The 26541-nt window shown below is 41.9% G+C and overlaps 1 protein-coding gene across 1 annotated transcript in view; it reads left to right on the forward strand.

Annotated features, from left to right (window-relative positions):
* The first annotated feature begins 7110 nt into the window (after window positions 1-7110).
* Window positions 7111-26541, forward strand: part of LOC120993976 (stomatin-like) — a 46057-nt gene continuing 26626 nt past the window's right edge. Inside the window, exon 1 of the mRNA XM_040422435.1 lies at window positions 7111-7183. Within this exon, the coding sequence (XP_040278369.1) occupies window positions 7111-7183 (73 nt within the window). The remainder of the gene's footprint in view (window positions 7184-26541) is intronic.

Raw genomic sequence — 26541 nt, forward strand, 5'->3', positions numbered from 1 at the left:
ATTTAATACATGTGAATGGCATCATTAGTCTCTGGTAGGACACATAGAAAGGGAATGTCATATGGTGATTGGACTAATGAGTATATTCTTTCAATAAATAAAGCCAGGTAAGCTACTAGAGTTAGTAAATCAGTCTGATGGACGATGGGTAGACAGTTGGATGATCCCCAGTATCAGGAGATCGTGGGCAGACCCTCTTCCAGTTGGCTGGATTCAAAAGTCAAATGCCTGACATGGGATCAGTTATATAGTTGGGTGTCATCAGCATACAGAAAGTATTGAAAACCATATCTGCTGATGGTCTGTCCTATAGGGGTTCTGCTGAGAGAAAAGAGGAGAGGACCTAGGATTGAACCCTGAGGAACCTCAACAGGAAGACGAGAAGAAGTAGAGCTGGCAAATGTTACACTGAATAATAAAACCAGGAGAGAGCAGTGTCTTTGAGGCCAATAGGTGAAACATACTAAGGAGACGTTTGTGGTTGACAGTATCAAATGCTGCAGTGAGATCCAGAAGAATGAGTAGAGTAGTTGCCGTTCCTTTTCACTCTCAGATAATCATTAGCCACTTTGGTAGGGACATAAAACCAGGCTATATCTTTACTTTATGATCATTGGTGGTATGACCTGTGGGACCCCCACCAATCTCGAGAACAAAGTGGCAGGAGGCCCTTTCAGCAGTATTTTTCTACAGCGTGACAGCTTAGTTGAAGTGATTAAATTTGTCGAAGCAGAGAATAGGATCAAAGGACCCACATCATTTAACTAGCACTCTGCCTCTTTGATTCTGTGGATTTTGGGGATGCCAAAGTCATACACCTATCTGGAAATTCTGACATATCCTAGTAATATATCATCTCATACGCTGATGGGAAAACCACTTAATACAGTAATAGAACAATGAAGGGCTTTAGATTTTTTTTTACTGGATGAAGCTTTACATTTTATTCATAGTACTATTTTAGGGGTTGTCATTTTCATATAACATATTAGGGAATTCTGAATTATTAGAGGTTGTCCCTATTTCAGAACCACCCATTAATTTGAAAGTGGAGAATGGCTACAAAGATGGTGTCTCTTTCTGGAGGACCCAGCATGTCCATGTCATTCTATGTATGAATACAGGGTGGCTACACATGCATGGTGCACCCTCCTTGACTTTGTGGGCTCTGTTCTAAAGATAGGTTCGAGTCCTAACAATATGCTCCCAATGTACAAGTTGGGCCAACCCCTTTAAGAAAAATTGCTTTATGGCAGCCCCATACGCCATAGACACAATGGACAGAAGGGGACCTCATTGACTTCTATGGGAGAGTATTTTAGGCAATGCTCTGTGACCTGTGCAGAGGTCATTGTACAAGGAAAGAATAGATAAGCTCTGACAATCACCTATTGTGAATGGTGGATCCTGTCTTATCTGAACACAGAGGTGACATCAATACAGGCAGGATTAGAATGACAGAAAAGCAGGTAACTGCAGTAAAGTAATCTGTACAGACAGAGAAGTGGTGCCTATTATTAGGCTTAGTGGCCACTAAGAAAACTGCAGTATTTTATGATTTAAACAATACAGGGAGTGCAGAATTATTAGGCAAGTTGTATTTTTGAGGATTAATTTTATTATTGAACAACAACCATGTTCTCAATGAACCCAAAAAACTCATTAATATCAAAGCTGAATATTTTTGGAAGTAGTTTTTAATTTGTTTTTAGTTTTAGCTATTTTAGGGGGATATCTGTGTGTGCAGGTGACTATTACTGTGCATAATTATTAGGCAACTTAACAAAAAACAAATATATACCCATTTCAATTATTTATTTTTACCAGTGAAACCAATATAACATCTCAACATTCACAAATATACATTTCTGACATTCAAAAACAAAACAAAAACAAATCAGTGACCAATATAGCCACCTTTCTTTGCAAGGACACTCAAAAGCCTGCCATCCATGGATTCTGTCAGTGTTTTGATCTGTTCACCATCAACATTGCGTGCAGCAGCAACCACAGCCTCCCAGACACTGTTCAGAGAGGTGTACTGTTTTCCCTCCTTGTAAATCTCACATTTGATGATGGACCACAGGTTCTCAATGGGGTTCAGATCAGGTGAACAAGGAGGCCATGTCATTAGATTTTCTTCTTTTATACCCTTTCTTGCCAGCCACGCTGTGGAGTACTTGGACGCGTGTGATGGAGCATTGTCCTGCATGAAAATCATGTTTTTCTTGAAGGATGCAGACTTCTTCCTGTACCACTGCTTGAAGAAGGTGTCTTCCAGAAACTGGCAGTAGGACTGGGAGTTGAGCTTGACTCCATCCTGAACCCGAAAAGGCCCCACAAGCTCATCTTTGATGATACCAGCCCAAACCAGTACTCCACCTCCACCTTGCTGGCGTCTGAGTCGGACTGGAGCTCTCTGCCCTTTACCAATCCAGCCACGGGCCCATCCATCTGGCCCATCAAGACTCACTCTCATTTCATCAGTCCATAAAACCTTAGAAAAATCAGTCTTGAGATATTTCTTGGCCCAGTCTTGACGTTTCAGCTTGTGTGTCTTGTTCAGTGGTGGTCGTCTTTCAGCCTTTCTTACCTTGGCCATGTCTGTGAGTATTGCACACCTTGTGCTTTTGGGCACTCCAGTGATGTTGCAGCTCTGAAATATGGCCAAACTGGTGGCAAGTGGCATCTTGGCAGCTGCACGCTTGACTTTTCTCAGTTCATGGGCAGTTATTTTGCGCCTTGGTTTTTCCACACGCTTCTTGCGACCCTGTTGACTATTTTGAATGAAACGCTTGATTGTTCGATGATCACGCTTCAGAAGCTTTTCAATTTTAAGAGTGCTGCATCCCTCTGCAAGATATTTCACTATTTTTGACTTTTCTGAGCCTGTCAAGTCCTTCTTTTGACCCATTTTGCCAAAGGAAAGGAAGTTGCCTAATAATTATGCACATCTGATATAGGGTGTTGATTTCATTAGACCACACCCCTTCTCATTACAGAGATGCACATCACCTAATATGCTTAATTGGTAGTAGGCTTTCGAGCCTATACAGCTTGGAGTAAGACAACATGCATAAAGAGGATGATGTGGTCAAAATACTCATTTGCCTAATAATTCTGCACGCAGTGTATGTCATTTTCTGATGACACATTCCCTTTCGGGTGCTCATACACCTTGAATGTCTGTCGACTTCCACATACACGCTTTATTTGGCCAAGCGAAGGAGCTGAGTGACTCAATTAGAGCGTCACTGTCAAGGTGGGGAGTTGGGGGAAACTCCCCACCAAACACCGTGGGTAAACGGTGCAGCTACTAGGCCTGGAAGCCGGGATAAGGGAACAGATCACCTCCGAAGGCCACCCTAATCCTGGCCCTGATTCCTAACCGTATGAGCGGACCCAGATAGTAGGTGGGCTCATACACAGGAACCTAGGACCCTGAGACATCCTGATGATCCTTGTAATAAAGGTCAGGAACTAGAGATGACCTGTTCCTCAACAACACGAATAAACGGGAGTCTCCAGGGGCCTAGCAGCAAGGAAAAGGGAAGACAGTGAACAGCAATTGGATTGGCAGGTAAGAACCCAGTGATACAACAACACACCGGAACAACAAGCACTTACCTGCCAGAGCCACAGGATGAAACACCAGCACCAAAACCTACCTGGACCCCCATGTGGATAGGATGCGTGGTGGCACCAGGCAGAGCTGCTTACTGACTTGTTCCCACTCTGGGGTACCCTGGAGACCTCTTCTGAAGGCACAAACATACAGGGGAAATGTCTAGCAGCCATTCTGGACTATAAACACGAAACAGACCAGACATGGAACACAAGACTAGACATAACAACACACCCTGAACATAAACCCACACCAAACATAGAATAGGAAGGTAGAAGACATAGGATGACATCGATGTCTCACTAGGTGGCCCTCAAGGACTGGGCAGATGGAACACCTAGGACAGTAGCATAGCTCCAGCACTAACAGAGGCTGGAGTACAACTGACCTCAAGCTCTCAGCACCAGAATAAGTAGAGCCATGAGGCCACACCCAGAACACACCTAGATCCACACCTTAACCCCACGCACACCAGACAGGGAAGGCACCAGGAAATAAGTGGCAGAGTGCACACATTCTGCAACATCGCCCGTTGCCACCTGCAACCAGCATGCATGGCAAACGTGTCACGGCGAACAACACAGAGACCGTGACACAGCCGTGACAGTCACACATTGCGCTTATAAGTGCAACGCACTTCTGTGGGCATCTTTATCTAGGTCTTTCAAGAGATCAATGCAGCTGTCATACTGTTATCCAAATTCCACTGATGTACTATTATACTAACAGATCTTACCATCACAGTAGCAATAAAATAACAGTGGGATCCTTATCTATATTGGAGTGTTATCTCTCTGTTCTGCCTGCTACAAAAGGACAATATGATAGTATTTGTAAAATAAAAAAACAGCCAAAGAATCTCTAAAATTTAGTTTTCTATGAATATTGAGTTTAAAAAAAAAATCCCTTTCTAATAAAAGTGTCCCTTTAATACAAGGTACTATGATCACTCAGACACAGCATTTCTTGACAGCGATCACTGTTGATGGCCAGAGAAACCTCTGATCTCAGCCATTTCATATTTGAGGTGCCACAATCCCTGCTGCCGATTGTGATCGCTGAGGTTTACAGTTTTACGCCTCATGCACACGACCGTTGTTCGGAAGTGGACCCATTCACTTTAATTGGGCCATAAAAGATGCAGACATCTCTCCGTGTGCTGTCCGCATCCGTTGCTCCGTTCTGTGGCTCCGCAAAAAAAAAAAGAGCATGTCCAATTCTTGTCCGTTTTGCGGACAAGAATATACATATCTATTTTGGATGACCCGTTCGGTTCTGAAAATTGCACATGGGGTCCGCAAAACACGTCACGGTCGTGTGCATGAGGCCTTATAGTGACAAGCCTTACATGGACCCACAGGGCTGCTTCTGTGGCAGAGGTCCCCAACCGTCTTGTAGGTAACAGGCATCGTTTGTCCTAGTGTTAACTGTCAGTGAATGAAGCTGAGCTGCATTACATCCACCCTCCCAATATCAGCCACATACCATAACTAGTTGTCTGTATGGTAAAATGAGAAACCTGCATTTCTAGTTTCTGCTCCCGGCTGCATAATGTAAATGTGTGGCCTTTAACCCCTTCGTGACCACCAATACGCCTTTTTACTGTGTACACAAAGGGGGTTTAAGACAGATAGCTGGTGTTAATCAATGATTATACAGTCCTGATCAAAAGTTTAAGACCACTTGAAAAATGGCAAAAAATCATATTTAGCATAGCTGGATCTTAACAAGGTTCCAAGTAGAGCTTCAACATGCAACAAGAAGAAATGGGAGACAAAACATTTTTTGAGCATTCAATTTAATGAAAACAACGAATAAACTGAAACAGGCTGTTTTTCAGCTGATCAAAAGTTTAGGACCACGCCTCCAAAAAAAAACTAAACCCCCCCCAAAACAGAAATCCAACTTCCAAACATGAACTCAGTAATGAGTAGCCCTGCCGTTATTGTTTATCACTTCAAAAATGTGTTTCGGCATGCTTGATGCAAGCGTTTCCATGAGGTGAGTGGGAACATTTCTCCAAGTGGTGAAGACGACCGCACGAAGGCCATCTACTGTCTGGAACTGTTGTCCATTTTTGTAAACTTCCCTTGCCATCCTTCCCCAAGGTTCTCAGTTGGATTTAGATCAGGGGAACACGCAGGATGGGCCAAAAGAGTGATGTTATTCTCCTGGAAGAAGTCCCTTGTCCTGCGGGCATTGTGTACTGTAGCGTTGTCCTGATGAAAAACCCAGACGAGGGCCCTCAGTCATGAGGAATGCTCTCTGCAACATCTGGACATAGTCAGCGGCCGTTTGACGCCCCTGCACTTCCTGAAGCTCCATTGTTCCACTGAAGAAAAAAAGCTCTACTGTGGCGCGTAGAAAACATCTCAGGTGGGATCTGCTTGTCATGCCAGTAACGTTGGAAACCATCAGGACCATCAAGGTTAAATTTTTTCTCATCAGAGAATAAAACTTTCTTCCACCTTTGAATGTCCCATGTTTGGTGTTCTCTTGCAAAGTCCAAACGAGCAGTTCTGTGGCGTTCAAGGAGACGAGGTCTTTGAAGACGTTTTTTTGTTTTTGAAGCCCTTCAGTCTCAGATGCCGTCTGATGATTATGGGGCTGCAGTCAGCACCAGAAAGGGCCTTAATTTGGGTCGAGGATCGTCCAGTGTCTTGACGGACAGCCAATTAGATACTCCGGCTCAGTGCTGATGAAATTATTTTGGGTCTTCCACTTGACTTTTTTGTTCCATAACCCTCAGGATCATTTAAGAAATTCCAAATGACTGTCTTACTGCGTCCCACCTCAGCAGCGATGGCGCGCTGTGAGAGACCCTGCTTATGCAGTTCAACAACCCGACCACGTTCAAAAAGGGAGAGTTTTTTTGCATTTGCCATCACAACGTGTGACTACCTGACAGAAAATGACAATGAATCCACATCTTTGTACAGATTTGGCCTTTTAAAGGCATGTGGTCCTAAAATTTGGATCAGCTGAAAAACAGCCTGTTTCAGTTTAATCGTTATTTTCAACTAATTGAATTCTCAAAAAATGTTTTGTCTCACTCTCATTTCTTCTTGTTGCATGTTGAAGCTCTACTTGGAACCTTGTTAAGATCCAACAATGTAAAATATGATTTTTTCCATTTTTCAAGTGGTCTTAAACTTTTGATCAGGACTGTATATACCCAAAATGATGCAATAAAAACTATAACTTGTCCTGCAAAAAATAAGGCCTCATAAAGGTACAATGACAAAAAAGTTATAGCTCTTGGAATGCAAGTTTGAAAAAATGTGCGTGGTCACTGCCATTGATCTCATTGATGTCACTGTGATTCTGTAGCACCTGACACTGTTCCTGCAAGGTTAGTGTATGAGTCTATATTGACTGCGGTCTCTATAGAAATGAATTCCCCTTTCTCATTGGTGCTCTAAAACAAAGTGAATGATATCTGTGTTGGTGACAACACACTCCTGTGTAAGAGGCGTGTACACATCATGGAAAAGAGGTTAAAGCAAGCAAAGGACAGTCACACCTTCACAGCCCGAGGACTTCAAGCAGCTGCTGCATGTGAGTACATACAACTCAAAGTATAGCAAAGTCTGACATATTTGCTTTTGTATATTTAGAGCTAGCGTTAAAAGTTTTGCATGAAAGTTCCTGGGATAAGCTGACGTCTTGGCTAGAGATGAGTGAATTGCTCCAAGTCTAACCGAATCAAAAGTGCACCAATTGGCCTGAAAAATGGTGTATGATGCTCTGAGGTCTCCGAGGAGTCATGGTTTTTCTCTCTAGTTGCTCACTTTTAAAATGTTATTATAGATTTTTTTTCCCTCTCTCTACTCAAAATGTGTCTAAATCAAATTCCCCAAAATTCGTATATTCAAAAATTTGCCTTGAGCTTAATTTGTTTAGAATTGATTTATCTCTAGTCCTGGCACAACCACTTTAAGCCTCGTAGTGACAGTGTACTGCAGCTCCGTACAAGCTCCAAGTTGTACTCCTAGAAGGATTTATATACAGTAACCATATTTGCAGTCTTAGTGTTTCCGTTATTTTTTGTCCTTTTTTTTTTTTATATCACTGACCAGGTGAGCATTTCTACTATGTGGAATTAAAGATTTTGCAGTAATTGTAGAACAGTTGTTACCATAGTGTGATCTATGTGTGAGATTTGGTTGCAATTTTTGTCCTTTTAACTTCAATCGTTGAAAAAAAAAAAAAAAAACGCAAAAAAATTTAGTTCATAATAGAACTCTTAAAGAATGTTTCCTTTCCTGAGAAGCCCCTACTCTCATTGCAACTTTGGTGTAGATGGGGTTGGGTGTTATATAAAATGGACCGGGTCTGTGCATCTCCAAAACTGCAGGTCTTATGGTGTGTTCCAGGTATACAGTGATATAGTGGTCAGTACTTACCAAAAACAGACCAATGAAGGGCAACCAGTGCTCCGGAGACAGGATGATGGCTTCCAAATCTCACTAGTGGGTGCGGGGAGCGAAGGCTAGCCTGTGTGGTCTGATGCTTCAGAAGTGCTTCCGGAGAACAAATTGCTGAAAAATACTTGGACTTATTGTTCTCCCTAGGAGCGGATAGAATGGGAAATGTTTCCCCGAGGTGTAGAGAGGTTTTGGGTATCACTGGGTGTAGGAAGTCTATGCCTGGGAGTTTAGTGGACTGGTGGGCTTTCATCGTTGGATTCCAGTGGTTGTTAAATGTGTATATTATCTGTATGACAATGAGACATGTAAGGCTGGGTTCACATCACGTTTTTTCCCCATCCATTTAACGTATACAAAAAGGTTCCGACTGATGCCATACAGTGCCATCTGTTCACCACAGAGTTCCAAAACATATACGTTTTTTTTATCAATTCCCTCTCATGGTGTTTGATCTTAAGATTCCTAATAAACCCCTGCGTGGGCTGTTGGGTTACATAGATGACCTCCCAATAGACAGTGGTGAAATTTGCTGTTGCTAAGGTTCTGTATCAAGCCCAGAAAGCCCTGGCTAAACACTGGCTACATCCTATACGCCCCCAGATTGATGAGGTGACAGGAGTGCTGAAAGGGGAGTGTACCTGAAGAGATTCCATTCTGTTTAGTTGCTATCCCATACCAAGAGAGCAATCTGCAATATGTTGTAGTTTGCTTTCTGTCCTGGGATGCGGAGCAAGACGCCCAATGCAAGTCAATGGGGACGGATCTGTTTTCTCTGCCACAATTTGCCACAATAGAAAATGGATCCGTCCTCCATTGACTTTCAGTGGAGTTCATGACGGATCCGTCTTGGGTATAGTAAAGATAATACAACCGGATCCATTCATAACGGATGCAGATGATTGTATTATCAGTAGGGATGACCGAATCCATGGTCCCACTCGCAACCGAACCTGAGTTCCGGAAATGTTTTTTTTACAGTATAAATAAATTTCTGAAGTTATTATGCAAAGTATCGTGAGACTTCGCAAGGTAATAACTTCGGCTCATAAGTGCCAGGCGCTCGCTCGTACAGTATTGAAACAAAGTTTTATGCGAATCGGCTTTGGATGTTTCATCCGAAGTCAATTCGCTCATCCTTAATTATCAGTAACAGAAGCGGTTTTGCTGAACCCTGCCGGATCCAGTAAAAACACTAGTGTGAAAGTAGCCTTACACATACAGGTGAAACTCGAAAAATTAAAATATCGTGTAAAGTTCATTTATTTCAGGAATGCAACTTAAAAGGTGAAACATATGAGATAGACTCATTACATGCAAATCGAGATATTTCAAGCCTTTATTTGTTATAATTTGGATAATTATGGCTTATAGCTTATGAAACCCCGAAGTCACAATCTTACGTAACCTTTGCTCAGGGGGTATGGATTAATTAGCTGACTAGAGTGTGACACTTTGAGCCTAGAATATAGAACCTTTTCACAATATTCTAATTTTAAGTTGCATTAATGAAATAAATGAACTTTTGCACGATATTCTAATTTTTCGAGTTTCACCTGTATATTAGACAGTTGACCCCTATATGCAGTAGAATGGTATAGCCCATGTATCAGTCCTGTGTAATGTATCCATGGCCTCACTGAAACATCCATAGCATTAGTCATGTGACAGTCTGTAAATATATAACCCCTGACAGTCAGTAAGCACTGTTACATGACACACACCTCCCAAGTGTCCCTCTTTTGGAGGGACAGTTCCTCTTTTTGACCCAAATCCCTCTTTGAACCTTAAATGTCCCTCTTTTAAACCTGAACAATTAGTGCTTAAATGTGGATTAATAAATTACGGTTACTAAATTGCTCCTTACTAAAGTGTCTGTACGGTTTCTACCTCTATATTAGACCAGAACTTCATTATTTGGTGCAATTTGGACTTTAAAATATCTATAATACGATGATTTATAAGCTAATATTTAAATGGATATTGAAGTGCAAGAAAAAAAAAATCGGCCCAGGGGCTCCACATGCTGTAAAAAATAAAGAAACTTATACTCTCCTAACCGAACCCCAGCTGCTGCAGTTCTGACCGAGTCAGTAATTATTATTTTTTGGGTGTACAGTAGTTAGAAGCGTGGCCTAGTGTGAAAAAAATTGTTTCGATGCCTTTCAGCATACATTGTCCCTCTTTGCGATTTTCAAAAGTTGGGAGGTATGTGTTAAAGGAAATATTAATTATTGATATTTTGTGTTAATTTCAATAATTAATATTCATATATAGGCGTGAGTCGTCTGTTGATGACTCCGCCTATTTATACATTGAAAGAAACTAATTCTATTGCCTTACTTTATTTCTGAACTACATACGACTTACTACTGCTACTACGGCGGCGACTACCAAAAACACTATAAACTGTATTATGAATAATAAAGGAATTTATTAACACAACAACAAGTTTACAGTCTAATTAGTGCTATAAATATATATATCTATATCAAAGGACATATAAATATATACAGTCAGGTCCATAAATATTGGGACATCGACACAATTGTAACATTTTGGGCTCTATACACCACCACAGTGGATTTGAAATGAAACAAATGTGCTTTAACTGCAGACTGTCAGCTTTAATTTGAGGGTATTTACATCCAAATCTGGTGAACGGTGTAAGAATTACAACAGTTTGCATATGTGCCTCCCACTTGTTAAGGAACCAAAAGTAATGGGACAATTGGCTTCTCTGCTGTTCCATGGCCAGGTGTGTGTTATTCCCTCATTATCCCAATTACAATGAGCAGATAAAAGGTCCAGAGTTCATTTCAAGTGTGCTATTTGCATTTGGAATCTATTGCTGTCAACTCTCAAGATGAGATCCAAAGAGCTGTCACTATCAGTGAAGCAAGCCATCATTAGGCTGAAAAAAACAAAACAAAACCATCAGAGAGATAGCAAAAACATTAGGCGTGGCCAAAACAACTGTTTGGAACATTTTTAAAAAGAAGGAATGCACCTGTGAGCTCAGCAACACCAAAAGACCCGGAAGACCACGGAAAACAACTGTGGTGGAAGACCGAAGAATTCTTTCCCTGGTAAAGAAAACACCCTTCACAACAGTTGGCCAGATCAAGAACACTCTCCAGGAGGTAGGTGTGTGTGTGTCAAAGTCAACAATCAAGAGAAGACTTCACCAGAGTGAATACAGAGGGTTCACCACAAGATGTAAACCATTGGTGAGCCTCAAAAACAGAAGGCCAGATTAGAGTTTGCCAAACGACATCTAAAAAAGCCTTCACAGTTCTGGAACAACATCCTATGGACAGATAAGACCAAGATCAACTTGTACCAGAATGATGGGAAGAGAAGAGTATGGAGAAGGAAAGGAACTGCTCATGATCTTAAGCATACCCCCTCATCAGTGTAGCATGGTGGTGGTAGTGTCATGGCTTGGGCATGTATGGCTGCCAATAGAACTGGTTCTCTTGTATTTATTGATGATGTGACTGCTGACAAAAGCAGCAGGATGAATTCTGAAGTGTTTCGGGGAATATTATCTGCTCATATTCAGCCAATGCTTCAGAACTTATTGGATGGCGCTTCACAGTGCAGATGGACAATGACCCAAAGCATACTCCAAAAGCAACCAAAGAGTTTTTTAAGAGAAAGAAGTGGAATGTTATGCAATGGCCAAGTCAATCATCTGACCTGAATCCGATTGAGCATGTATTTAACTTGCTGAAGACAAAACTGAAGGGAAAATTCCCCAAGAACAAGCAGGAACTGAAGACAGTTGCAGTAGAGGCCTGGCAGAGCATCACCAGGGATGAAACCCAGCGTCTGGTGATGTCTATGCGTTCCAGACTTCAGGCTGTAATTGACTGCAAAGGATTTGCAACCAAGTATTAAAAAGTGAAAGTTTGATTTATGATTATTTTTCTGTCCCATTACTTTTGGTTCCTTAGCAAGTGGGAGGCACATATGTAAACTGTTGTAATTCCTACACCGTTCACCTGATTTGGATTTAAATACCCTCAAATTAAAGCTGACAGTCTGCAGTTAAAGCACATCTTGTTCGTTTCATTTCAAATCCATTGTGGTGGTGTATAGAGCCAAAAATTTTAGAATTGTGTTGATGTCCCAAAATTTATGGACCTGACTGTATACTTATAGTCGCACACAGTAATATCAGCAACACTACAATACACACCTAACTACACTACACACAGCACAATATAATATTCCACCCCACAAACTAGCTATACATTACACTTACATACACACGTAATTAGCTATGCCCATCCACCTGACTACACACTGTCCCTAGTGAGTTACCATCAATGTAGGTTTACTAGGGTATGGCAGGTATGCTGCAGGGTAAAGGTCCAGGTGTAAATATGCAGGGGTCCTGGGATAAACTGCAGCAAGGTTATTGCAGGGGTTAATGAATAGGGATCAGGGAAGAATGCAGGGCTATAGGGAATGGATAATAAGGGATTGCATGGGGTTAATATAGGGTAGTGGTTAATACTCAGCCAAATGAGCGCTGCCTACGCTCTCCTTTCCCTTCCTTCAGCGCAGCGCTGCCGGGGTTAACCTTCCTCTGTCCATGGGTCTGTGGGTTAACTTCTGAGGGCTGCTTGCGCTCTCCTTCTGGGGGTCTTCTGGGAAGTGGGTCGGAGTTCCCTCTTTCTTCCCCCCAGCGCAGCGCTACCTGCGCTTTTTCAATGGGGGGGATCTTCTCACCTCCTGAGCGCCGCACAGTCAGGGTATTTAAAACCGGACGCGCTCGCTCCAGTCTTCCCACGCTGCAGGCACACACACGCCTGCAGCCAAGTCCACATGGGCTGGCGCGGTGATATGACGTCACCACACCAGCCCGCACGTCTAGGCTCGCGCTTCCAGGTGGGGGGATCCTTTCATCCTCCCGTCTTAAGAAGATATCGCATACCTCCGGCCCTGTAATTACAGGGCCAGAGGTACGCAGCATACAGGGGCAGGGGAACTCTTTGTTTCCCTGTCCCTGTTATGCATAACATCTCAAGCGCTGCCGGAGATGTTATCAAAGGGCAGAGGATCTTTGATGATCCTCTGTCCTTTGAAGTGGCCGAAACTGGACATAATTGTCCAGTTGTTGGCCTCCCCATCCTGCAGGCGCATTCCAGAGATGGGGGTATTATTGGGCCACATTTAGATATAAGTATATACATGTATATAGATTATTGGGGCATATCCATATAAATATATATAAAACACAACTTGGCCAAAATTACAAGTATACAGGGGGCATATTATATAAGTTCATATACAGTCGTGGCCAAAAGTTTTGAGAATTACATAAATATTGGAAATTGGAAAAGTTGCTGCTTAAGTTTTTGTAATAGCAATTTGCATATACTCCAGAATGTTATGAAGAGCTATCAGATGAATTGCATAGTCCTTCTTTGCCATGAAAATTAACTTAATCCCAAAAAAACCTTTACACTGCATTTCATTGCTGTCATTAAAGGACCTGCTGAGATCATTTCAGTAATCGTCTTGTTAACTCAGGTGAGAATGTTGATAAGCACAAGGCTGGAGATCATTATGTCAGGCTGATTGGGTTAAAATGGCAGACTTGACATGTTAAAAGGAGGGTGATGCTTGAAATCATTGTTCTTCCATTGTTAACCATGGTGACCTGCAAGGAAACGCGTGCAGCCATCATTGCGTTGCATAAAAATGGCTTCACAGGCAAGGATATTGTGGCTACTAAGATTGCACCTCAATCAACAATTTATAGGATCATCAAGAACTTCAAGGAAAGAGGTTCAATTCTTGTTAAGAAGGCTTCAGGGCGTCCAAGAAATTCCAGCAAGCGCCAGGATCGTCTCCTAAAGAGGATTCAGCTGCGGGATCGGAGTGCCACCAGTGCAGAGCTTGCTCAGGAATGGCAGCAGGCAGGTGTGAGCGCATCTGCACGCACAGTGAGGCGAAGACTTTTGGAAGATGGCCTGGTGTCAAGAAGGGCAGCAAAGAAGCCACTTCTCTCCAAAAAAAACACCAGGGACAGATTGATCTGCAAAAAGTATGGTGAATGGACTGCTGAGGACTGGGGCAAAGTCATATTCTCCGATGAAGTCTCTTTCCGATTGTTTGGGGCATCTGGAAAAAGGCTTGTCCGGAGAAGAAAAGGTGAGCGCTACCATCAGTCCTGTGTCATTCCAACAGTAAAACATCCTGAGACCATTCATGTGTGGGGTTGCTTCTCATCCAAGGGAGTGGGCTCACTCACAATTTTGCCCAAAAACACAGCCATGAATAAAGAATGGTACCAAAACACCCTCCAACAGCAACTTCTTCCAACAATCCAACAACAGTTTGGTGAAGAACAATGCAATTTCCAGCACGATGGAGCACCGTGCCATAAGGCAAAAGTGATAACTAAGTGGCTCGGGGACCAAAACGTTGACATTTTGGGTCCATGGCGTGGAAACTCCCCAGATCTTAATCCCATTGAGAACTTGTGGTCAATCCTCAATAGGCGGGTGGACAAACAAAAACCCACTAATTCTGACAAACTCCAAGAAGTGATTATGAAAGAATGGGTTGCTATCAGTCAGGAATTGGCCCAGAAGTTGATTAAGAGCATGCCCAGTCGAATTGCAGAGGTCCTGAAAAAGAAGGGCCAACACTGCAAATACTGACTTTTTGCATAAATGTCATGTAATTGTCGATAAAAGCCTTTGAAACGTATGAAGTGCGTGTAATTATATTTCACTACATCACAGAAACAACTGAAACAAAGATCTAAAAGCAGTTTAGCAGCAAACTTTGTGAAAACTAATATTTGTGTCATTCTCAAAACTTTTGGCCATGACTGTACACACCAATATATATATATACAGTGGATATAAAAAAATCTACACACCCCTGTTAAAATGTCAGCTTTCTGTGATGTAAAAAAATGAGACAAAGATAAATCATTTCAGAACTTTTTCCACCTTTAATGTGACCTATAAACTGTACAACTCAGTTGAAAAACAAACTGAAATATTTTAGGTGGAGGGAAGAAAACAAAAAAATAAATAAAATAATGTGGTTGCATAAGTTTGCACACCCTATTATAACTGGGCATATAGCTGTGTTCAGAATTAAGCAATCACATTCAAAATCATTTTAAATAGGAGTCAGCATACACCTGCCATCATTTAAAGTGCCTTTGATTAACCCTAAATAAAGTTCAGCTGCTTTAGTTGGTCTTCCAACAAAATTTTTCTTAGGGCTCTTTCACACTTGCGTTATTGTCTTCCGGCATAGAGTTCCGTCGTCGGGGCTCTATGCCGGAAGAATCCTGATCAGGATTATCCTAATGCATTCTGAATGGAGAGAAATCCGTTCAGGATGCATCAGGATGTCTTCAGTTCCGGAACGGAACGTTTGTTGGCCGGAGAAAATACTGCAGCATGCTGCGCTTTTTGCTCCGGCCAAAAATCCGGAACACTTGCCGCAAGGCCGGATCCGGAATTAATGCCCATTGGAAGGCATTGATCCGGATCCGGCCTTAAGCTAAACGTCGTTTCGGCGCATTACCGGATCCGACATTTAGCTTTTTCAGAGTGGTTACCATGGCTGCCGGGACGCTAAAGTCCAGACAGCCATGGTAAAGTGTAGCGGGGAGCAGCATACTTACCGTCTGTGCGGCTCCCCGGGCGCTCCAGAGTGACGTCAGGGCGCCCCAGGCGCATGGATGACGAGATCACATGGACACGTCATCCATGCGCATGGGGCGCTCTGACGTCATTCTGGAGCGCCCCGGGAGCCGCACGGACTGTAAGTATACCGCTCCCCCGCTCCCCGCTCCTACTATGGCAACCAGGACTTTAATAGCGTCCTGGGTGCCATAGTAACACTGAAAGCATTTGGAAGACGGTTCCGTCTTCAAATGCTTTTAGTACACTTGCGTTTTTCCGGATCCGGCGGGCACCTCCGCCAACGGAAGTGCATGCCGGATCCCAACAACGCAAGTGTGAAAGAGGCCTTAGTCGCATCCCACAGCAAAAGCCATGGTCCATAGAGAGCTTCCAAAGCATCAGAGGGATCTCATTGTTAAAAGGTGTCAGTTAGGAGAAGCGTACAAAAGAATTTCCAAGGCATTAGATATACCATGGAACACAGTAAAGACAGTTATCATCAAGTGGAGAAAATATGGCACAACAGCGACATTACCAAGAACTGATGCAAAATTGATGAAAAGATGAGAAGAAAACAGGTCTGGGAGGCTACCAAAAGGCCTACAGCAACATTAAAATAGCTGCAGGAATATCTGGCAAGTACTGGCTGTGTGGTACATGTGACAACAATCTCCCGTATTCTTCATATGTCTGGGCTATGGGGTAGAGTGGCAAGACGAAAGCCTTTTCTTACGAAGGAAAACATCCAAGCCAGGCTATATATTGCAAAAACACATCTGAAGTCTCCCAAAAGCATGTGGGAAAAAATGGTATGGTCTGATGAAACCAAGGTTGAACATTTTGGCCATAATTCCAAAAGATATGTTTGGCGCAAAAACAGCACTGCACATCACTAAAAGACCACAATACCCACAGTGAAGCATTGTGGTGGCAGCATCATGCCAAGGGGCTGTTTTTCTTCAGCTGGAACTGGGGCATTAGTTAAGCTAGAGGGAATTATGAACAGTTCCAAATACCAGTCAATATTGGCACAAAACCTTCAGGATTCTGATAGAAAGCTGAACATGAAGAGGAACTTCATCTTTCAGCATGACAACGACCCAAAGCATACATCCAAATCAACAAAGGAGAGGCTTCACCAGAAGAAGATTAAAGTTTTGGAATAAAAAATTGAAAAATTGAAAATCTGTGGGGTGATCTGAAGAGGGCTGTGCACAGGAGATGCCTTCGCAATCTGACAGATTTGGAGTGTTTTTGCAAAGAAGAGTGGGCAAGTCTTGCCAAGTCAAAATGTGCCATACTGATAGACTCATACCCAAAAAGACTGAGTGCTGTTATAAAATCAAAAGGTGCTTCAACAAAGTATTAGTTTAAGGGTATGCAACCATATTATTTAATTTTTATATTTTTTCTTCCCTCTACCTAAAAGATTTCAGTTTGTTTTTAAATTGAGTTGTACAGTTTATAGGTCACATTAAAGGTGGAAAAAGTTCTGAAATGATTTATCTTTGTCTCATTTTTTTACATCACAGAAACAATACAAGGGGCATACACACATCTCTATATATATCCACAGACCTGGGCCCATACTGGCCAAACAGGGCCAATATATATATATATGTATATATTAGAAATACATACATATGTACACTCACCTAAAGAATTATTAGGAACACCTGTTCTATTTCTCATTAATGCAATTATCTAGTCAACCAATCACATGGCAGTTGCTTCAATGCATTTAGGGGTGTGGTCCTGGTCAAGACAATCTCCTGAACTCCAAACTGAATGTCAGAATGGGAAAGAAAGGTGATTTAAGCAATTTTGAGCGTGGCATGGTTGTTGGTACCAGACGGGCCGGTCTGAGTATTTCACAATCTGCTCAGTTACTGGGATTTTCACGCACAACCATTTCTAGGGTTTATAAAGAATGGTGTGAAAAGGGAAAAACATCCAGTATGCTGCAGTCCTGTGGGCAAAAATGCCTTGTGGATGCTAGAGGTCAGAGGAGAATGGGCCGACTGATTCAAGCTGATAGAAGAGCAACATTGACTGAAATAACCACTCGTTACAACCGAGGTATGCAGCAAAGCATTTGTGAAGCCACAACACGCACAACCTTGAGGCGGATGGGCTACAACAGCGGAAGACCCCACCGGGTACCACTCATCTCCACTACAAATAGGAAAAGAGGCTACAATTTGCACAAGCTCACCAAAATTGGACTGTTGAACACTGGAAAAATGTTGCCTGGTCTGATGAGTCTCGATTTCTATTGAGACATTGAAATAGTAGAGTCCGAATTTGGTGTAAACAGAATGAGAACATGTATCCATCCTCTGATGGTTACTTCCAGCAGGATAATGCACCATGTCACAAAGCTCGAATCATTTCAAATTGGTTTCTTGAACATGACAATGAGTTCACTGTACTAAAGTAACCCCCACAGTCACCAGATCTCAACCCAATAGAGCATCTTTGGGATGTGGTGGAACGGGAGCTTCGTGCCCTGGATGTGCATCCCTCAAATCTCCATCAACTGCAAGATGCTATCCTATCAATATGGGCCAACATTTCTAAAGAATGCTATCAGCACCTTGTTGAATCAATGCCACGTAGAATTAAGGCAGTTCTGAAGGCAAAAGGGGGTCCAACACCGTATTAGTATGGTGTTCCTAATAATTCTTTAGGTGAGTGTATATTCAAATCTCAACCTTCCCTCTACAGTATGCATACGTGTGCTGGATCAGCACACATGAGACATTCGTGTGATAAGTAAATAGGAGTAACTACATCACTGTTTACATGGCTGCCAGTAGCTAGGTGATGTCATGTTGTTAATAAAGTTTGGCATAAAAAAATAAACACACAGACACTGACAGACATGATGGGATACTGCTGCAGGTGGTAATACTGTATATACTGTGCATGTTCTGCTCCCCAATACTTTACTATTCACCTGTTAGATACCTGGGAAGTTAACTGAAAGCTGGTCACATGACGGCTCATAGGACTAATGTCCTATCCAGCTCTCCTATGGATGCATTTTACAGGCTGTACCAATTTTTTTCTCTAGGAACAGGCTACTGTATGATTATAATATAGGTCTGTGAGCAAAATATTAAATAGATAAATATTCGAAAATTGCCCAACATCTTATTCTCTACATAAAGATTTTTTAATAATTAAAACTGAAATACCTGCCATCTCTGGCCCTCCATGCGCCAAAAACTCAAATCTACGCAACCAGTTTCTGGCATTAGTTATAGTAAAGGAAGCCCCGTCACCTCTCCTTAAACCCCGCCCCTTTACTTGCCACTTTTCTAAAGCTCACAAAATCACAAATTATGGTGCAAATATGCCATGCATCATATATCTGTAAAGAATAAATCAAGGCAACTGGACTTACTGTAGATTTCTTGAAACCGTTTAACTCGTTCTTCCAACAAGCTATCTCAATTCTGAGTGACTGTACAAAAATTCTCTGGGAATAAATATATAACTGAATCAACATCTAGTAATTATACCGAGCATGGGGTCAGAGGTCATTATACCCAGCATAGGGTCACAGGTGTTGATTCCATTATCCTAATTGGAGTCAGTAGGTGTCTTGACACCTTTTTCTGGGAGGTGATTATCATCTACTGACTCCAATTAGGATAATAGAATCAACACCTTTGACCCCATGCTGGGTATAATGACCTCTGACCCCATGCTGGGTATAATTACCAGATGTTGATTCAGTTACATATTTATTCCCAGAGAATTCTTGTACAGTCACTCAGAATTGAGAAAGCTCGCTGGAACGAGTGAAACGTTTTCAAGAAATCTACAGTAAGTCCAGTTGCCTTGATTTATTCTTTACAGATATACCATGACCTGGATAAATGAGAACCTTCGCCGCCATGCATCATAGTTTGCAACTTTTGTATGCCACAAAAGTGACGTAAAAGGTTTGATAAATGCCCTCTATATTTCTCGAAGCATTTACACCAGGCAATTGACATAAATTAATTGATACATCTCCTCTAGAGCTCTAAAGAGGCAGCTTCCTTCACACAGTGTATTATAAAACTGTCTGCCTGAAGCCACCACTAGGTTGAGCTCAGTGCATAGGAATTTATACAGTTCTCATTGATATCAGTGGAAGCTGTATATAATTGATTTGCATTGAGCTCCCCCTACTGATGGGTGCCAGAAAATGCAGTGAATATTTGTTGGGAACAGGAGAAGCCATTTATCCCTGTCTCCTCTCCCAATAGGGCCCATAGCAATTATGTGGTCTGCCTCCATGGTAGGTACAGTACTGGTTCCTTAAAGATTATGTACACCTTTGGGGGAAATTTTTTTATGCTTGCATTTGACTCATTTTGGGCTAAAATAAATTTTTATTAAAAATAATGTTCTGTTTTTCAAGCTTTGTGAATAATACTTTTTGCTTTCACTTTGTGCTGGTACTTTAATAAACCTTATCTCTAAATTACTAAAAGGTTATAAACACTTATTTAAGCCACATTTTTATCAGTAAAATGTGAATTGAGCTATAAAGTCATACAGTCAGGTCCATAAATATTAGGACAACGACACAATTCAAAATTTTTTGTCTCTATACACCACCACAATGGATTTGAAATGAAACTAACAAGATGTGCTTTAACTGCAGACTGTCAGCTTTAATTTGAGGGTATTTACATCCAAATCAGGTGAACGGTGTAGGAATTACAACAGTTTGCATATGTACCTCCAACTTGTTAAGGGACCAAAAGTAATGGGACAGAATAATAATCATAAATCAAACTTTCACTTTTTAATACTTGGTTGCAAATCCTTTGCAGTCAATTGCAGCCTGAAGTCTAGAACTCATAGACATCACCAGACGCTGGGTTTCATCCCTGGTGATGCTCTGCCAGGCCTCTACTGCAACTGTCTTCAGTTCCTGCTTGTTCTTGGGGCATTTTCCCTTCAGTTTTGTCTTCAGCAAGTTAAATGCATGCTCAATCGGATTCAGGTCAGGTTATGGACTTGGCCATTGCATAACATTCCACTTCTTTCCCTTAAAAAACTCTTTGGTTGCTTTTGCCGTATGCTTTGGGTCATTGTCCATCTGCACTGTGAAGCGCTGTCCAATCAGTACTGAAGCATTTGGCTGAATATGAGCAGATAATATTGACCGAAACACTTCAGAATTCATCCTGCTGCTTTTGTCAGCAGTCACATCATCAATAAATACAAGAGAACCAGTTCCATTGGCAGCCATACATGCCCACGCCATGACACTACCACTGATGAGGTGGTTTGCTTAGGATCATGAGCAGTTCCTTTTCTTCTCTCTTCCCATCACTCTGGTACAAGTTGATCTTGGTCTCATCTGTCCATAGGATGTTGTTCCAGAACTGTGAAGGCTTTTCTAGATGTCGTTTGGCAAACTCTAATCTGGCCTTCCTTTGAGGCTCACCAATGGTTTACATCTTGTGGTGAACCCTCTGTATTCACTCTGGTCTTCTCTTGATTGTTGACTTTGACACACATACACCTACCTCCTAGAGAGTGTTCTTGATCTGGCCAACTGTTGTGAAGGGTGTTTTCTTCACCAGGGAAATAATTCTTCGGTCATCCACCACAGTTGTTTTCCGTGGTCTTCCGGGTCTTTTGGTGTTGCTGAGCTCACCGATGCGTTCCTTTTTTTTAAGAATGTTCCAAGCAGTTGTTTTGGCCACGCCTAATGTTTTTGCTATCTCTCTGATGGGTTTGTTTAGTTTTTTTCAGCCTAATGATGGCTTGCTTCACTGATAGTGACAGCTCTTTGGATCTCATCTAGAGAGTTGACAGCAACAGATTTCAAATTCAAATAGCACGCTTGAAATGAACTCTGGACGTTTTATCTGCTTATTGTAATTGGGATAATGAGGGAATAACACACACCTGGCCATGGAACCGCTGAGCAGCCAATTGTCCCATTACTTTTGGGACCTTAACAAGTGGGAGGCACATAAGCAAACTGTTGTAATTCCTACACCGTTCACCTGATTTGGATGTAAATACCCTCAAATTAAAGCTGACAGTCTGCAGTTAAAGCACACCTTGTTTGTTTCATTTCAAATCCATTGTGGTGGTGTATAGAGCCAAAACTGTTAGAATTGTGTCGATGTCCCAATATTTATGGACCTGACTGTAAATTAGTGACAAGGAGCCTTCAGCTGAGCTGCCTGACGGAACAGTGAAAATTCAGATCCTGCTACTAGAGAAACTCAAGCCTGCACAAAGACAGGGGTTCAAAATTTGTAATAAAGACCAACTGAAAAAATTAATTTTAGCTCAAAATGAGTATAATGCAATAATAATAATAAATAAATAAAAATTGCCCCCAAAGGTGTACATGGCCTTTAAAAGCATCTGTCACCAGACTTCACAAAACAAACTGCATACATTATTAAATAGATCACTGATGAGGCTGGTGGACTCACCTTGAAAATCCATGTCAAAATTAGAGATGGTTATGTCCTCCAGCCTCATCAGGTCTAAGATCTATTTAATAATGTCCATATTATTGTAATCTTGTGATATCAAATTCTAAATAATGTCAATCATTCATCAAAATATAATCTATGTCATCTGAACAGGTCACCATGGAAATAAACCCAGGGTCTCGCGTTCCTGAGCACAAGAGGCAGTCAAAAGTTGAGTTGGTTGGTAAGTGCCTTCTGCTGCTCATGTGTGACTTTGATGACATCTACTATAGGGTTGCCTATAACTTTTTCTCTCATTGGAGGATCGATGAGGTGAGTGTGAGCGGTTTTAGAGGCTACTTGAACAAGAGGAGAATCACGTGTAATAAAACCACAGCGTAATACAGAACCCGCAAAGTGTGAGAGATTAGACAAATCTCATGTACACTCTGAATTTTTAATTAGGTGTAGAAATTGACCTGCTGTGCAAATTTTGAAATATGCAGATTTTACCCTTTTCAATAGAAAAAACTCCCTCTGCAACTCTCTGCATTGATTATCAGGACGGGCAGTGTAAACGTGATCACGCCTGGGTCTGTCAATCAAAGTGCAGGGGGAGTGGCAGTTACAGAGAGAGCTGAGCCTCTTGTAACGGTAACGCCCCGTTGCTCCTAGAGGCTCATTTGCATATATTAAAACTTTATTTTTCTCAGAAATGCCGGCACATATGAACAACACATATGCCTTCAGCTGCCAAGCGCACATGCAATAGGTCAGTTAGTTTCACAGGTGCAAATCTGCTGACAGATGCCCTTTAAAGAAGCACCCCAGCAGTGGCGTAGCTATAGGGGATACAGAGGTAGCAGTCTTTACCGGGCCCAGGAGCCTCAGGGGGCCAAAGACCCTTATGCCACATAAGAAGACACCGGTATTACAAAAAGTGCATGATGGTCAAGTTACACCTCTGACTGGAGGGAAGGGGTTAGGTCAAGAATTTGGCATGGGGGGGAGGGGGTTGCCGTTTCAATTTTTTTCTCAGGCAGCAGGAAGGCTATGTGCTTCCCTGCCCCTGGCCACAAAGGACTGAGGGAAGGGGGGCCCAACCTGAACTCTTGCACCGAGGCCCATGAGCCTTTAGCTATGCCCCTTTAGCTACGCCCCTGCATTCCCCTGCAGCCTAGAATGCTGGTGGTGAGTTAGCAATATATGTAAGATTAAAATAAAAAACCCAAAGTAGTCATGAATCTGATGCAGATAAGCAGGACCGGGCATCTTTCCTTGATACTATTCATTGTTCTTGTTTATCAGCTGAGAGGAACATGTTGCTTCATGTTTAGAATTATTTTTGCTTAGGTATAAAATCATTAGAGGGACAAAAATTAAAAAGGCTGCGGCTAAGAGAACAAGTTCCAGGCTCACTGCTTGTAATTATGTGCAAACAGTAGTTAAAAAGATTAAAAAAAAATTGCCAGGGTTAAACAGAGATTTTAACAGTACAGCGTATCATGAAACATGGCAGCCAGTCACAGGAAGAAGGGAGGGGCTTAATACAGAGCCTGACTACAGGGAGACAGCAGGGACAAACTTCAAACAGCAAACACATTGCAATATCAGCAATAAAACATAAAACCATAAACACATGGGAGCATGCATGACAAGAGCATGCATGTCTTTTTCTTGCTAGTGGTTCCATACCCTCACAAAAAGTAAGTTTGATATGTTATATGCAAATTAAGTGTAAAAGTGCCCAGTGGGCGGTCCATGGTGCAGCAATGTTTTTGGTTAACAACCAGCCATGCTGTTGTACTCAGGACTACATGTTATCTGATATTTTTTCTAACTTTTGATATTACCCTTGCAGTATTTATGTTACTGTATTCCCTTTATATTTTTTATGACATATATGCAAATGGAGAATGTTAACTATTTCTAATAAGTCAAGAGCTAACATTCACCTGCAGCAGGAAATACCTGTATGTTCACTTTCTGGAAATTCCGATTTTTTTAAATATTTAAAGAATTTTCAGCAATCAAATAATAATGACATCTAGAAAGTGTATAGAGAGAGATATCATAGTTAAAGGGGTTGTCTGGGTTCAGAGCTCAACCTGGACATATCCCCTTCTTCACCCAGGCAGCTCCTCTGAGTGGAGCATCTGAGCATTTCATGCTCTGAGGCTTTTTTGCTTATGTTTTTGTTTACATTTTTACACTGCTAGGCGGAGATGTCGTAGTTTTATTCCGGCAGCCTCTCACCGTGTGCTGCCGAGCCTCTGCCGGAACTTCGCCCCCGCCCCCGTTATAGTCAATGGGGACGGAGCTGCAGTCCGGGGGCACACGTTCACTAGCGGCAGGACGGATCCGACAGGCTGTTCACCCGACGGAACAGCCTGCCGGGGGTCCGTGCTGCTAGTGTGAAAGTAGCCTAACACTCATTTTGTTGTACCACATTTTTTCAATAATGTGGACAACCCCTTTAAGCTATTTCTAGTCCACAGAGCGGGAGTTCCAGATAATGTCATTTTTTGCTTGTGGAACAGTTGATTCTTCATCAGGTCGATGGCTGATCACATATCTTATTTTTTTCACTTTGATTGATGTAAAGATTGTTGAAATGACAGCTCCATGTTTTTAAAACTCATTGGTGTTTAACCCATTCAGGACCCTGCCATTTTTCACTTTAAGGACCAGGCCATTTTTAGCAAATCTGACAAGTGTCACTTTATGTGGTGATAATTTTTAAATGCTTTTACTTATCCAGGCCATTCTGAGATTGTTTTATCGTCACATATTGTACTTCATGACAGTGGTAAATTTGAGTCAAAATATTTCATTTTTGTTTATAAAAAAAATACCAAATTAACAAAAATGACATTTTATTGTTTGGGGACCTTAGAAGGCTCAGAAGTTTTTTAACAAAATTTCCAAAACCCAATTTTTTAAGGACCAGTTCAGATATGAAGTCACTTTGTGGGGCTTACATATTAGAAACCACCCATAAATCACCCAATTTTAGAAACTACACCCCTCAAGCTATTCAAAACTGATTTTACAAACTTTTTTAACCCTTTAGGTGTCCCACGAGAATTAAAGTAAAATGGGAATAAAATGTTAAAAAAAAAATTAGCAGATTTTCCATTTTAATCCATTTTTTTCTTTAACACATCAAGGGTTAACAGCCAAACAAAACTCAAAATCTATTACCCTGAATCTGAAGTTTACAGAAACACCCCATATGTGCTCAAAAACTGATGTATGGGCGCACAGCAGGCTTCAGAGTGGAATGAGCACCATATGGCTCTAGGAGAGCAGATTTAGCTGGAATGGTAATTGGGATCTATGTCACATATGAAGACATTCTGAGGTGGCCCTACAGTGGAAACCCCAAAAAAGTGACCCCATTTTGGAAACTACACCCCTCAAGGAATCTTTCAAGGAGTGTAGTGAGCACTTTGACCTCAAAGGTGTTTCATAGAATTAGGAATAGGAAACACTTGGCAGTGAAAATTAAAAATTGCATCTTTTTCACAAAACAGTTGCTTTACATCCACATTTGTCACAAAGGGTAACAGGACAAAATTCACCCCACATTTTATTCCCCATTTCCCTCCGAATACACCAACACCCCATATGTGCTCAAAAAATATGGGAGCACAGCAGGACTCTAAAGTCAAACAGCAAAACAGGGAATTTGCTGACCTGAATTGGCAGACATTGATTTTAGGTGCCATGTTGCATGTTACAATATTAATGAGGTCCCCAGAAATTAAAAACCCCAAGAAGTGACCCCATTTTGGAAAGAGCACCCCCTTACGAACATTTTAAGTGGTGGATAGGGTACTTTTCAGCAAACGGGTGTCTCACAGAAGGCAGAAACACTTGTTAAAGGATTTCAAAGCACATATTTGTAAAAAATTAAAAATTACTAGCAGACCCCAATTTTTCACAAGGGGTTAAACGAGAAAATGCACCCCAGTATGTGTTCCCCATTTTCTCCCCATTCAGGAAACACCTCATATGTGCTTGTAGCCTGCTGTATGGGCATACACCAGGGAAACAGCAATATATGGATTTTGCTGGCAGGCCTGAATTGGTAGACATGGATTTTAGGTGCCATGTCGCATTTAAAATAGGGGTGCACAACCATGCAGCCCCCAGAGCCAAGGTTTGCGGCCCCCGTCCTCCTGGACAGAAACACAGCTGGTCGTGAAATCAGCTGTGTTTCTGCCCACAGCGTTGCACGATGGATTATTACAGCTCCTGCTCCTTCACTGTAGCAGGAGCAGGACGGTTGGCCGGCAGTCAATGACAGCACGAGACTCGAGGAGAAGGCAGAAGCAGTGTATCAACGCTTCTGCCTTCTCCTCAGCTAGGTG

This window comes from Bufo bufo, chromosome 3 (assembly GCF_905171765.1).
Source record: "Bufo bufo chromosome 3, aBufBuf1.1, whole genome shotgun sequence".
In the NCBI taxonomy this organism is placed as follows: domain Eukaryota; kingdom Metazoa; phylum Chordata; class Amphibia; order Anura; family Bufonidae; genus Bufo; species Bufo bufo.